This window comes from Danio rerio, chromosome 23 (genome assembly GCF_052040795.2).
Source record: "Danio rerio strain M-AB ecotype USA chromosome 23, GRCz13ab, whole genome shotgun sequence".
NCBI classification, from domain to species: domain Eukaryota; kingdom Metazoa; phylum Chordata; class Actinopteri; order Cypriniformes; family Danionidae; genus Danio; species Danio rerio.
In genome coordinates this window covers 35,010,215-35,023,926 of record NC_141043.1, presented here as the reverse complement: position 1 = coordinate 35,023,926, position 13,712 = coordinate 35,010,215, and the positions used below count along the sequence as shown (strand labels likewise).

The following is a 13,712-nucleotide window of genomic DNA, read 5'->3' as shown; positions in this document are numbered from 1 at the left end:
AGATATTTTATAAAATTGCAAAGCTAAAAGACTACTATTAGAATTAAATATAACAAGCACCATTATTAAAGTGACGGTTCACCCAAAAATGAAAATTTAGTGTTAACCTACTCTCAATTAGGCCATTCAAGATGCAGGAAACAATGTTTAAATTATTTAAGGGATTAATCATTTCACTTCATGAGACCTTTATGTATCATCAGCAGTCACTTTTTTCTGTATATATATATATATTACTCTTTCAAAAAAGATTTTTTATTTTTCTACTGAAGAAGAAAAAAAGCTTAAATCATGTACAGCCTAGCAGTTCCCCCTTCTTATCAGTGATGAGTGTTTGATTTTTTTTAACATGGAAATGATTCTGTTCACAATAAAAAAGCCAGAAAAAATACAGAAAGTCTGAAGCCCTTTTCTATTTTTTTTTCAAGGAGACACCTATATCTTAATTTTTTCCTCTGCATGAAGTTGAAGCCAGAATTATTACCCCCTCTTTAAACTTTATTTCTTTTGAAAATATTTTCCAAATGATGTTTAACAGAGCAAGGAATTTTTCACAGTATGTCTGATAATATTTCTTCTTCTGGAGAAAGTCTTTTTATTTGGCTAGAATAAAATTTACAGTTTTAATAAAAAAAAAAAAAAACATTCTAAGGTCAATATTATTAGCTCCTTTAAGCTTAATTTTTTCGATAGTCTACAGAACAAACCATCGTTATACAAAACTTGCCTAATTACCCAAACCTGCATAGTTAACCTAATTAACCTAGTTAAGCCTTTAAATGTCACTTTAAGCTGTATGAAAGTGTCTTGAAAAATATCTAGTCAAATATTATTTACTGTCATCATGACAAAGATAAAAGAAATCAGTTATTAGAAACGAGTTATTAAAACTAATATGATTAGAAATGTGTTGAAAAAATCTTCTCTCTGTTAAACAAAAATAGGGGCTAATGTTATCTTATGCATGTATGTGTTTATGTATATATGTGATATTTAACCTTATTATTTCTATACTTATTTGGTGTATAATTATGTTTTCCTGAAAATTACATGTTTGGTGAAGTGTATCAGTGCCTGATTTTTATGGCATTTTATGCATATATGTATGAATATTATTTCTTATTGTATTTAAAGTGTTATTTTTTGTCTGACCTAAGATGAACCCAATAAAGCAAATGATAAAAAAAAATTATATATATATATATATATATATATATATATATATATATATATATATATATATATATATATATATATATATATATATATATATATATATTAGTATTATCATTCAATTATTATTAATGTAATAATAATAGTAATATTAATAATGATAATAATAATAATTAATATTAGAGTGACTTTGTAAGGATCATGTGACTGAAGAATGGAGTAATGAAGCTGAAAATTCCTCTTTAAAATCACTGGAATAAATTATTAAATTAATTGATAAACTACTTTTAAACAGTTATTTTATAGTGCAATAACATTTCACAATTTGTACTGTATTTTTAATTAAATAAATGCAGCCTTGGTGAGCAGGAGAGGCTTATTTTAAAACATTTCAAAATCTGAGAGCTAGTAAAAGCTCACTTCACTTCAAATTACCAACAAATTTACCTTTTTGTGTAAACCATCTCTTTAAAACTGAGCACTTATAATGATTAATTCATAAAAAAATGATAATTACTTCAGCATCATCTGAAGGCCTAAAATTCTGCTTTGCCATCACAAAAATAAATAAATATTTTTTTAAAGTTTGAAAAAAGAAACAGTACACTTAAATTATAAAATAGATTTTACGTTACATAATGTATTTTTGATCAAATAATTGCTTTGATGAGCATAACACACTTCCAAACACCCCAAAATAATCGTAGCATTCTAAACAATCATGCAGCAGTGTAAAAACAGTAATGAATGTGTCTCTTCACCCGGTGGTTCCCCATCCAGAGCAACTCCTCCTGCAAGTCGAAGTGTGTGGCTGTCACAGGGATCCCGACTTCAGCTGCCACGCTGTGCAACTCCGAGTACATGCCCTCCACTATGTGCACAGACTCGGACACAGCCAGCCCATCGGGGTCGATCTCCACACCCTGCAGTAGCGCCGGGTCGAGCCGCGGGTCCAGGGAAGAGTCCAGACCGGGCTCCAGGCCACCATGCAGGCCAGGCGCATAATCGCCCAAACCCGGGTCCAGACCCTCGAAGTTCATCATGAGGACGGTGCTGATGGGGTACAAAAAAAAATTGTGAAATTAAGTAATTTAGGTCCCTTATATATATATTTTCCTGTTTGTATGCTTTCACATGAGTATTCCCAACACATCAACCAAAAGTATTTATTTACTGATCATTTTACTGTCCTTATTTTTCCTCATAAATGATTGGTTTCATGGCCAGTTTCACTGCTCTGTTTCCAGTTCCTTCTTAAAATATGGACATAAGCTTAGTATTTTTTTTATTCTTCCATACTTTTGGATTAAGATACATAATATACACATATATCTTTACATAATTAAATTGTTCTTGCTTGTTTTATAATTAATTTACAAGATAATTTTTATTAATATACATTTTACTAATACTTCTGCTGTTTGTTTTATCAGTAAAGTAATTATTGAAAACTGAATGTTTCTAGAAATGTTATTAGCATGAAACATCACAGCAGTTAATTAAAACTACATATGCCGGCAACTAGCTCTCTGCAGCTCTCACATAGTCGCCCACTGAAGCTAAGCAGGGCTGCGCCTGGTCAGTACCTGGATGGGAGACCACATGGGAAAGCTAGGTTGCTGCTGGAAGTGGTGTTAGTGAAAACAGCAGGGGGAGCTCAACCTTGCGGCCTGTGTGGGTCCTAATGCGCAGTATATTGCTAGGTACTCTATACTGCTCAGTGAGTGCCGCAGTGAAATGTTAAACCTGATTCTCTGTGGTCAATAAAAATCCCAGGATGTCCTTTGAAAAAGAGTAGGGCAGGGGTGGCCATGTTCCTGTGTTCCTGGACAGCCACTTTCCTGCAGATTTCGGTTGCTACCCATATCAAAAACACCAGAACCAATTAGTTACTACCTGAACACCACGTAATAATTACTGGCAGGTGTGTTTGATAAGGGTTGCAACTGAAATCTGCAGGAAGCTGGCTCTCCAGGAACAGGGTTGGCCACCCCTGGAGTAGGGGTTTAATCCTGACCAAATTTGACCACTGGCCTCCTAACCATCCCCATATTGTAATTAGCTTCATCCCTCTGTTTCCTCTCCACCACTCAGCTGGTTGTGTTATCCAGGTGGATGCTGCACACTGGTGGTGGATGAGGAGATCCCCCCCCAAAAAAAGTGTGGCTTTGGCTTTGAGTGTCCAGAAAAGCGCTATATAAAAGGAATTATTTTTATTATCATTACATGCACAAAAAGGTTCAGTTTCTATGGATTTATGAGTTTATATATATATATATATATATATATATATATATATATATATATATATATATATATATATACACACACACACACACACACACACACACACACACACACACACACACACACACACATACATACACACACAAATTAAATATATATATATATATATATATATATATATATATATATATATATATATATATATATATATATATATATATATATGAACATAATCTTACCTGACTGGAAGAAGTGCCATCCATAGTTTACTCAAACATATGTGTTTAACACAACAAATAAATAAACATATTGTGGGGGTGAAATGGACATTTTCTTTATTGAACTGTTCTAAATGATAACAATTGAAGGAAATGTTATCTGACCTCCAAATAATGAAATAACTATAAAGATTTTACTCAAAATCATAACTTATAAATCCAGAGAAACTGAAAGAACTGACAAATGGTTTCTCAATTTGCGTGAGAATTTTCAAGCTGTCATAGAGACTTCATAGCAGCTTCTTAAACCCACTGAGCTGCCAAGCATATATCTTTATATCTTTAGTTTAGCCTAACAAGAGACTAGACGACAACAACACTGATTTAGGTAACGTTAGACAGCTCTTTTTTTGAAACACAATCAAACTTCCCTGCTTGTTAACTAATCCACGTAAACAAGCTGGAAGTTATATAATCAATGTTTGTAATAGTGTCTATGTGCACTACAAGATAATTATGGTACAATATAAATTGGCCTGCATGACATTATTCTATAAACTGGCGTGCATGACATTTTCCTGTGCATATGACGACTGGCACTTGTGTACGGTTTCATTTAGCTTTCGACAGCATTTCAGAAAGAGTATTACAAGTGCTTCTTTTAATATTTGTACAAGATAAATCATACCTTTAGACTATAGTTATCCTCGTATCCATATGCTCATGCTACTCGCTTCATTCAAAACAAAAACAACCGCGCACTTCCGGGTAAGCCCAATCTGCTTCCGGTATCCTCAACCGGCGCTTTAACTGTGTCACAGATGAAATATTTAAACATCTGTCAGTCATTTAGTCTTTGAAACATTTAATTTAGTAAATAATCTATATTTAATTCTTTAAAAACGTCTTATTTTTTCACAAAAAAGCAGTATAACTTAATGTTGTAACTTAATGGTGTGACCCAAAGACAAGAGGGCATTTCTTAATACAATTTACTTTAGTTTATCGTCTAATTACACAAACAAAATATAAATCAATAAAATAAAAATGCCTGATATGGAAAAATTCCAAGGCTATAGGTATTTATTAATGAATTACTACTTTTTTTTACAGTCTATGAGTAGTGTAGTTCAGGGCTGTGGCCGGCCTGGTGAAAGGGATGGTTCTTTTTTCTCAAAAAGTGGACCTTTTTGCAGTTACAGGCCTCATTTAGGCTCGATTTCAGCTGAAATAGCTTGTCGGGTGGTCATAATACCAAAAAGTACATTTGAAAATTCATGGATAACATCAATAGCCAAATTATTATTGAAATTCATTTTAATATTGGTCACTTTTATTGCGTCAAACCTATTCATTGGTAATTTTTTGTTTCAAGAATAAGGTCCAAGATTTAGAATAAAAGTTACTTGTAGAATATTTTCTCTATTTAAAAACAATACAGTAGCAAAAGATGACTTCACTTACGTCAGATTGTATGTTTTACTGCACAGCTGGATGTTGAACTCGTGAAAAATAATTGTGTGCATTGGACAAAACTGATTAACTGAAGTCACACTGAAGCGACAGCCAACAGAGGATTTCACTTGGTCATAAAACCTTTTTCAATTGCTTATTTTCACTATTTATGATGGCATAGCAATCAAAATAGGACAAATGAGCTCATGTATGGGGAAAAACTATAGACGTTTGTCAGTGAGGGGTGGGTCTTTAGAATCACCCAAACCCCCCTGGCTATGGGCCTGTAGTAGCTTCAGAAGAAACAAGATAAAAAAAAATCCACAGTATAATGTCAGCAGCTTATCAGTCACAAATGGTTCATATTCATGGGAGAAATTCTGTGTGTGATCTGCATGCTTTGCTCTCACTTCCTCATTGATAAGTCCTCGAATTGGGGAAACTCTCTCATTCAGGATTCTAAGAAAAGTGGTTTGGTTTATATAGCTGTGGAAGTTCTATAATTTCTATTGCCCTTAATGAAAGAATTGTTTTCAATGAATTTCTGAATGAGAGAATCTACAAGAGGTTTACCTCCCCAAATTCTCGTGAATGTCGATTGTGCTGTGCTGAGAAAATTCCTGTAATTGTGTACTGATGATGTACTGATGACTCTAATTAAAGCAAAGTAGAGGTGCGCTCCAAAAAATACCTTGTTTTACAAGTCAGCTATTACATTTGTGTTTTTGGTACTCTCCAGATCCATGCTTTATTTTCATAAGTCATAAATGATTGGTAATCATGTCAAAATTCATACAACAATACCCATCACGTTGCCGTGCAGTAGTTCAGCATTGATTCTGTTTATTACATGACACATCATTACATCATCTAACTTCCTGTATCACTTTTGCTATGCCTTTTTTGTGGATCAAAAGTTTGTGTATCTGTTTATACAATGGACAGGTTCAGCTCATCCTTTTGTGTTTCAAAGTAAATAGGAAGCTGTGGACTAAAAGTAATTGTTAGAATATCAATCAGCAATCACACGAGTTTTTGTCTTAATATGCACCGTAGGAAATTAAGGGTTGGATGTCTTTTTTTTTTACTCAGAAAGCTAATTAGATTTAAACCAAATGTAATGTAGCCTAATTGTGATATAAACTCATTAAGTACACCTTACTAGTACCGGGTTGGACCCCCGTTTGCCTTCAGAACTGCCTTAATCCTTCATGGTGTAGATTTAACAAGGTACTGGAAATATTCCTCTGAGATTTTGGTTCATATTGACATGATATCATCACGCAGTTGCTGCAGATTTGTCAGCTGCACATCCATAATGCGAATCTCTTGTTTCACCACATCCCAAAGGTATCGATTCAATTCAATTCAATTCAGCTTTATTTGTATAGCGCTTTTACAATGTAGATTGTGTCAAAGCAGCTTCACATAAATGGTCATAGTAATTGGAACAGTGTGGTTCAGGTTTTAGTGTTTAAGTTCAGTTCAGTTCAGTTTAGCTCTGTTCAGTGTGATTTAATCATTACTGAGAGTTCAAACACTGAAGAGCAAATTCATCGATGCGTAGCTCTACCAATCCTGAACCATGCGAGGCAGTGGCGACAGCGGAGAGGGAAAAAAAACTTCACCTGATGGGAGTGAAGAAAAAAAACCTTGAGAGAACCAGACTCAGTTGGGCACGACCATTTTAATTTCTCCGCTGGCCAAAAGTCTTGTGCAGAACTTCATTCGCCGTGGTTTATGCTGGAAGATGGCCTCAATGAAGACTCGTCTGTCCCTGGAGCGTCGCTGGAATCAGACTCATGTTCTCCACTCCCCACGACCATCAGCGCAGCAGCAGCTCAGGATATGGCCTGGTCCCGGATATGGAATCCTTGGGATAATCATGTCGCTGGTCTTGGATCCAATCAGTGACTCCGCCTAATCTGAGGACCTCGGGATGAGTATCCCCAGGTGAAAATAGAGAATAAAGAGAATAATTAGCGTAGCTGCTGTTCATAGTGTATATAAGCAAGCTGTAGAAGCCAGTGTGGAACCCGCTAGGTGATGCACTGAGTGTATGCTTTACTAAACAGATAGGTCTTTAATCTAGTTTTGAACTGGGAGAGTGTGTCTGAGCCTCGGACATTACCAGGAAGGCTATTCCAGAGTGTAGGAGCCATGAAAGAGAAGGCTCGACCTCCTTTACTTGATTTTGCTATTCTAGGTACTACCAGAAGCCCTGAATTTTGAGATCTTAAGGAGCGAGTTGGTTCGTAGCGAGACAGAAGGTTGGTTAGATAAACAGGAGCTAGATTATTTAGAGCTTTATAGGTGAGAAGTAATATTTTAAATTCAATACGAAATTTAACAGGCAGCCAGTGTAAGGAGGATAAAATTGGGGTTATATGATCATATTTTCTAGACCTGGTCAGAACTCTGGCTGCTGCATTTTGCACTAATTGAAGTTTGTTAATAGAGGATGCTGGGCAGCCAGCAAATAGAGCATTACAGTAATCCAGTCTCGAAGTCATAAAAGCATGGACTAGCTTTTCTGCATCTGAGATGGATAGCATATTTCGTAATTTAGCGATATTTCTCAGATGAAAGAAGGCAGTTTTTGTGACATGGGATATATGGTTTTTAAAAGTTAGATTGCTGTCTAATATGACACCCAGATCTTTTATAGTAGAGCTAAAGCTAACTTTGTATCCCTCTAATTGTAAATTGAGTTGCGAGATCTGCTGTGTGCAAGATTTAGGCCCAATAAGTAATAATTCTGTTTTGTCTGAGTTTAAGAGAAGAAAATTGTTGGTCATCCAGTCTTTGATGTCTTTGATACACTCAGTTAGTTTAGAAAGTTCAGACGTCTCGTCAGGTTTAGTGGAAATATATAATTGAGTATCATCTGCATAGCAGTGAAAGCTGATCCCATGTCTTCTAATAATGTCTCCCATAGGTAGCATGTAAATTGTAAACAGTAAAGGGCCTAAAACTGATCCTTGAGGCACCCCATACTTTACTGGGCAGATTTGTGAAGGCTGTCCATTAAGATTTACAAACTGGTAGCGGTCAGTTAAGTATGACTTAAACCATTGTATAGCCTGTCCCTGGACACCTGTAGACTTTAAGCGATTTATGAGGATATTGTGGTCAATGGTATCAAATGCCGCACTAAGATCGAGTAAAACTAATAGCGAGACGCACCCTCGGTCAGCAGCTAAGAGTAAATCGTTGGTTATTTTCACTAAGGCGGTTTCTGTACTGTGGTGAGCCCTGAAACCTGACTGAAACACTTCAAAAATATTGTTCGTCTGCAGAAAAGAGCATAATTGAGTGGAAACAACTTTTTCTAGTATTTTAGACATAAATGGAAGATTTGAAATAGGCCTATAGTTAGCTAAGTTGTTGGTGTCTAGTTGCGGTTTCTTAATAATAGGCTTAATAACAGCTAGCTTGTAAGAGTTTGGAACATGGCCTATAGATAAAGAAGAGTTGATAATGTTAAGAAGAGGTTCTCCTATAGCAGGTAGCAGCTCTTTCAGTAATTTTGTTGGAATTGAGTCCAGCATACACGTAGCTGGTTTAGAGCTATTTATAATTTTCACTAACTCTTCATGTTCTATGATTTTGAAGCAGTGTAGGTTATTATTATGATTTAATGAAATATTTACAGGATTTGGAGTATAAGCCGGTGCAGAAAGTTTGGCATCTCCTATTTTCTGTCTAAAGCCTTCTATTTTATTACTGAAAAAATTCATGAAGTCATCACTACTAATTTGCGGTGGAGTAGTTTGTTCCAAGGATGACCGATTATTTGCTAATTTAGAGATGGTGTTAAATAAAAATCTAGGATTGTTATGATTATTTTCTATCAGTTTGCGCAGGTGCTCGGTCCTGGCAGATTTTAGAGCCCTCCTATAGCTGGACATACTGTCTTTGTACGCAATTCTAAAGACCTCTAAATTAGTTTTTTTCCATTTACGTTCCAGGGCGCGGGTTGCTGTTTTGAGCGCACGAGTATGACTATTATACCATGGTATAGTTTTAATCTCTCTAGCCTTTTTTAATTTTATGGGTGCCACAGTATTTAGTGTGCTAGTAAAGATGGCATCCATACTGCTGGTTACTACATCAAGATCATTTGAGTTTGCGGGTGCATTACGAAATAGAGAGAGATCAGGTAAGTTATTTATAAATTCATCTTTAGTTGACGGAACAATAGTTCTACTAGGGCGGAGTATTGGAGCGGGTTTGCTGATTTCAGGTAAACATAGCTTATTTAGTAAGAGGTAGTGATCTGTAATATCATCACTTTGTGGTATAATGTCTACGTCAATAACCTCGATTCCATAAGACAGAATTAGATCTAATGTATGCTTTAAGCGATGGGTTGGACCCACAACGTTTTGCTTTATCCCAAGTGAGTGTATTAAATCCATAAACGCGAGCCCTAATGTATCATTAGCGTCATCTATGTGGATGTTAAAGTCACCTACAATTAGCATTTTATCAGTTTTGACTAGTAAGTCAGAAATAAAATCAGAAAATTCTTTTAGAAATTTGACATAGGGTCCTGGGGGTCTATATATGGTGATTAAAGCGAGAGATAACATAGGTTTTTGTATAGTATCTGGAAGCTGAACATTAAGCGATAATACTTCAAAGGAGCTAAACATAAGTCCGTTTCTCTGTTTAATATTAAGGAAATCACTAAAGATTGATGCAACTCCACCACCACGACCAGTTTGACGAGCCTCATGTTTATATAAGAATCCTGGAGGAGTTGCTTCATTTAAGCTAATATAGTCATTTTGTTTCAGCCAGGTTTCAGTGAGACAGAGTGCATTAAGATTGTTTTCTGTTATTATTTCATTAATGATAAGTGCTTTAGGTGCAAGTGACCTGATGTTTAGGAGACCAAGTTTTACGAAATTTGTATTTTCACTTTCTACTGGTTTTTCTGGTTTGATTCTTACTAGATTTTTCCTGGAGCACACAGTACGTTTATTTCTTAATCTAATAATACGAGGAACAGACACAGTCTCTATAGGATTCGCCAGATATGCGTTACTGATGTTTAGGTGGGGTGAACAAGAGTCTAGGTGGCTATAGTGTGAATTTTGTGAATTTTTACCTGCTAGTCAGATGGTGCGAAGTAGTCTGGAGATGTTGTCCGACAGGAGTTCAGCTCCGGCTCGACTGGGGTGCAGGCCGTCAGGACGGAAGAGCCTAGGACGCTCCCAGAAAAGATTCCAGTTATTAGCAAAGAGCAATTTCTGTTCTTTACACCATGTTATTAGCCATTCATTCAAAGCTAAAAGTCTACTGAACCTTTCATTTCCTCGGCGGTAGGTAGGAAGCGGCCCAGAAACGATGATCTGCGTGGCGGGCGAGGTGCGTCGAACCGTCTCGATCAGGCTCCTGAAGTCCTTCTTCAGGATCTCCGACTGCCGGAGCCCGGTGTCGTTTGTCCCCACGTGGAGGACAACGGCACCAGGGCTCTCGGCAGCGCCCAGGATGGTTGGAATCTGTGTAGAAATATTTTTCACACGGGCACCAGGAAAGCAGAAAGTACGTACTTTATTACCTTTTGAGGAGGCGGCACGGACGTGACGAACGATCGAGTCACCGATGATGGCCACATCGGGACCCGACTCGCGGAGAGGGGAGAAGCGGTTCTCCGTGGAGATCTCGAACACAGGCGGAGACGTTCTGCCCCGGGATCTGGGAAGCACCTTGCGCGGCTGCACCCAGGCGCCGTGGTAGCCGGGTGTCGGCGTGAACGACGCCTGGCTGAGCCGCGCCCCGGGTGCGCTGGGCCTGGACAGAGAAGGACGCGGGGTTGAGGTAGAGGGAATGATGTGGTTGTAATTTCCACGTACCTTAGGTGATGAGACGGCCTTAGCATTAGGTACGGCTAGAAGCCGTTCCCGTAGCCGCGACCGCCTTACCACCAGCGCGCGGATCTGGGACTCCACTTCTTCCAGCTCCAGCTCCAACGCCTCCATCGATGCTTCTCCGTTTTTAAAGCAGCTTTGTTTGTATAAATGTATTAAGGGTTTGGTCACCCTAAGTAGGAGAGACAAATACTTAGCGAATGAGGAAGAATTTAATGATTAAGATTTAAATTGCGAGTAAATAGCAAGTCCAAACTTCAAGCACACAGTGTGTGACCGAACGGAGACAGTGACGCCGGTGACGTCGGACTGAGTTCAGGTGACTGTGGAGGCCATTTGCGTACAGTGAATTTATTGTCATGTTCAAGAAACCAGTCTGAGATTGTTTAAACTTTATGACATGGTCTGTTATCCTGCTTGAAGTAGCCATCAGAAGATGGCTACACTGTGGTCATAAGGGAATGGACATGGTCAGCAACAATACTCAGGTAGGCTGTGGCATTGACACGATGCTCAATTGGTACTAATGGGCCCAAAGTGTGCCAAGAAAATATTCCCACCATTACACCACTACCAGCCTGAACTGTTGATAGAAGGCAGGATGGATCCATGCGTACATGTTGTTGATGCCAAATTATAACCGGACAATCCGAATGTCGCAGCAGAAATCGAGACTCATCAGACCAGGCAATCATTTCTCAATCTTCTCTTGTCCAATTTTGGTGAGTCTGTGGGAATTGTAGCCTCAGTTTCCTATTCTTAGCTGACAGGAGTGGCACCCGATGTGCTCTTTAGCTACTGTATCCCATCTGCCTCAAGGTTGGACGTGTTGTGTATTCAGAGATGCTCTTCTGCATACCTCGGTTGTAACGAGTGGTTATTTGAGTTACAGTTGCCTTTCTATAAGCTCGAACCAGTCTGGCCATTATCCTCTTACCTCTGGTATCAAGGCTTTTGCGCCCACAGAACTGCCGCTCACTGGGAATTTTCTCTTTTTTGGACCATTCTCTGTAAACCCTGGAAATGGTTGTGTGTGAAAATCCCAGTAGATCAGCAGTTTCTGAAATACTCAGACCAGCCTGTCTGGCACCAACAACCATGCCACGTTTAAAGTCACTTAAATCATCTTTCTTCCCCATTCTTATACTTGCTTTGAACTGCAGCAGATCGTCTTGACCATGTCCACATGCCTAAATGCATTGAGTTGCTGCCATTGGCTCATTAGAATTTTGCGTCAACGAGCAGTTGGACGGGTGTCCCTAATAAAGTGGCCTGTGAGTGTATGTTATACATACTATTTAAGACTATAAAAGTTTGAGAAGAGAGGAAAATGTATATTTCAGTGGATTTTATATTCCTTTATGCTGTGCAATCTTGATAGGTTCACCCATAATCTTAGTCTTTAAACATGAAAAAATAGGTAGAATGCGATAGTTTTCACCTAAAAAAATCCTAATGCAGTTTTTTTTTAAAGAAAAAACTAAATTTCACACCTCTTTGTGATAATGTATCTTTTATAGTCTTAAAAACATTGTTAAATGATTATTAAATGCTATGTTATTTGAATTATTTTGTCACTAAAATTCAAACCAGGTTTTATTAAAGGTTCAGGACACCCTGAAGAACTTTTTTTTATATATTAACAGATTTGTGCGTGTTGAGCATCAGTTAAGACAATGTTAGCATCTGTCAGCTTTAATTGTGGGGAAAACTGGATAATTTTGAGCTTTTGTCAGCTAATTTCAGCTACCGGGTTTAAAATGATTTTTGGGGAGGGATCAAAATCAGCGACGTAGCGAAGTACCGCAAGTGCAATGATGACGCGTCGGTTTCTCGTTATTATTCAAAGCGGAGTTTTCTTATCCTATGAGAAGAGCCGCCTGCTTAATTATTCATGAGAGCACGACAGCACATGCTTTCCGAGGGCAAGGCAGACGCAGACGCGCAGTAGCCGTTTATGAAGGCTCGTATGTGTTTGTTTCCATGATCCCCCTGCTGAAAAATCCAGCTTAAACCAGCCTAGGCTGGTTGGCTGGTTTTAGCTGGTCAACCAGGCTGGTTTTAGAGGGGTTTTGGCCACTTCCAGGCTGGTTTCCAGCCATTTCCAGCCTGGTTTTAGCTGGTCAGGCTGGAAAATGACCAGCTAAATCCAGCTAAAACCAGCTTGACCAGCCTAGCCAGGCTGGGAGCCCAGCCAAAACCAACTATGTCCAGCTTAAACCTGGCAGAGTCAAGCCCGACCTGTGAGACACGGCACAGTATTTAGCCGTTCATGAAGGCTCATATGCGTTTGTTTCCATGATACACGGGGTTTGTTGCATGTTTTTTTCTCCGCGATCATGTCAGGGCCGATCATACAGCAAAGCTGTGTGTGTGATGCAAGCATTTTGTCGGGAGAGCAGCAAGAGAATTGGAGAATGGCGGATGTTGTCTTGTGTCAGGAGTTCATTCACATTCAGACACATCGCCGTGCTGCTGTGTTTGCCTAAATCCTCTGATTACCAGCAGGACTAATGGTTAAAATAGACAGGTCAGGAGACCTGCTCCACTGAGTCTGCATTTAGATCTATGATTCAGACCCGGGGATTGAGGGAGAAGTCCTCATTTATAGTGTTTTTATGAACACGATTATCTTTATAATGATATAAATTGTGGTTGCTTGTATATGAAATTATGAATAACAAATGTAGCAGGACATTAAATTACTGTTTATTTCTTTGCATTTTAACTTTGTAAACTA

General features: G+C 38.1%; 2 protein-coding genes across 8 annotated transcripts in view; both read right to left on the bottom strand.

Moving 5' to 3' along the window:
• The window catches only part of pan2 (poly(A) specific ribonuclease subunit PAN2), a 28,300-nt gene extending 23,881 nt beyond the window's left edge, over positions 1-4,419 (bottom strand). For all 5 annotated transcript variants that reach the window (XM_087307472.1, XM_087307468.1, XM_087307470.1 and 2 more), the window contains exons 1-2: positions 4,327-4,419; positions 1,935-2,226 (exon numbers count right to left, since the gene is read on the bottom strand). Coding sequence is in view for 4 of the 5 variants with exons in the window: in XM_087307468.1 (XP_087163594.1) it covers positions 1,935-2,216 (282 nt within the window). In the remaining variant the exon portion in view is untranslated. The remainder of the gene's footprint in view (positions 1-1,934; positions 2,227-4,326) is intronic.
• Positions 4,420-5,915: 1,496 nt separating this feature from the next.
• LOC147838254 (uncharacterized) lies at positions 5,916-11,278 on the bottom strand. 3 transcript variants are annotated; one of them, XM_088651678.1, is made up of 4 exons: positions 11,027-11,278; positions 10,663-10,895; positions 10,407-10,603; positions 6,762-10,304 (listed from the first exon to the last, which is right to left on the bottom strand). In XM_088651678.1, the coding sequence occupies exons 2-4, from the start codon at positions 10,717-10,719 to the stop codon at positions 10,217-10,219; spliced, it is 342 nt and encodes a 113-aa protein (XP_088507804.1). In that variant the 5' UTR covers positions 10,720-10,895; positions 11,027-11,278; the 3' UTR covers positions 6,762-10,216. The 3 variants fall into 3 exon arrangements, with proteins under 3 accessions (XP_088507802.1, XP_088507804.1, XP_088507803.1); XM_088651677.1 differs by lacking the exon at positions 11,027-11,278 and having other exon boundaries at positions 10,663-11,018; XM_088651676.1 differs by lacking the exon at positions 11,027-11,278 and having other exon boundaries at positions 5,916-10,603; positions 10,663-11,018.
• Positions 11,279-13,712: the final 2,434 nt, after the last annotated feature.

Bases quoted from the DNA above. Each gene is read 5' to 3' on its own strand.
- LOC147838254 (XM_088651676.1), bottom strand. From the start codon at position 10,983: ATGCTAAGGCCGTCTCATCACCTAAGGTACGTGGAAATTACAACCACA. The intron at 10,604-10,662 runs GTAATAAAGTAC...ATTTCTACACAG, and splicing joins CCGTGCCGCCTCCTCAAAAG to ATTCCAACCATCCTGGGCGC.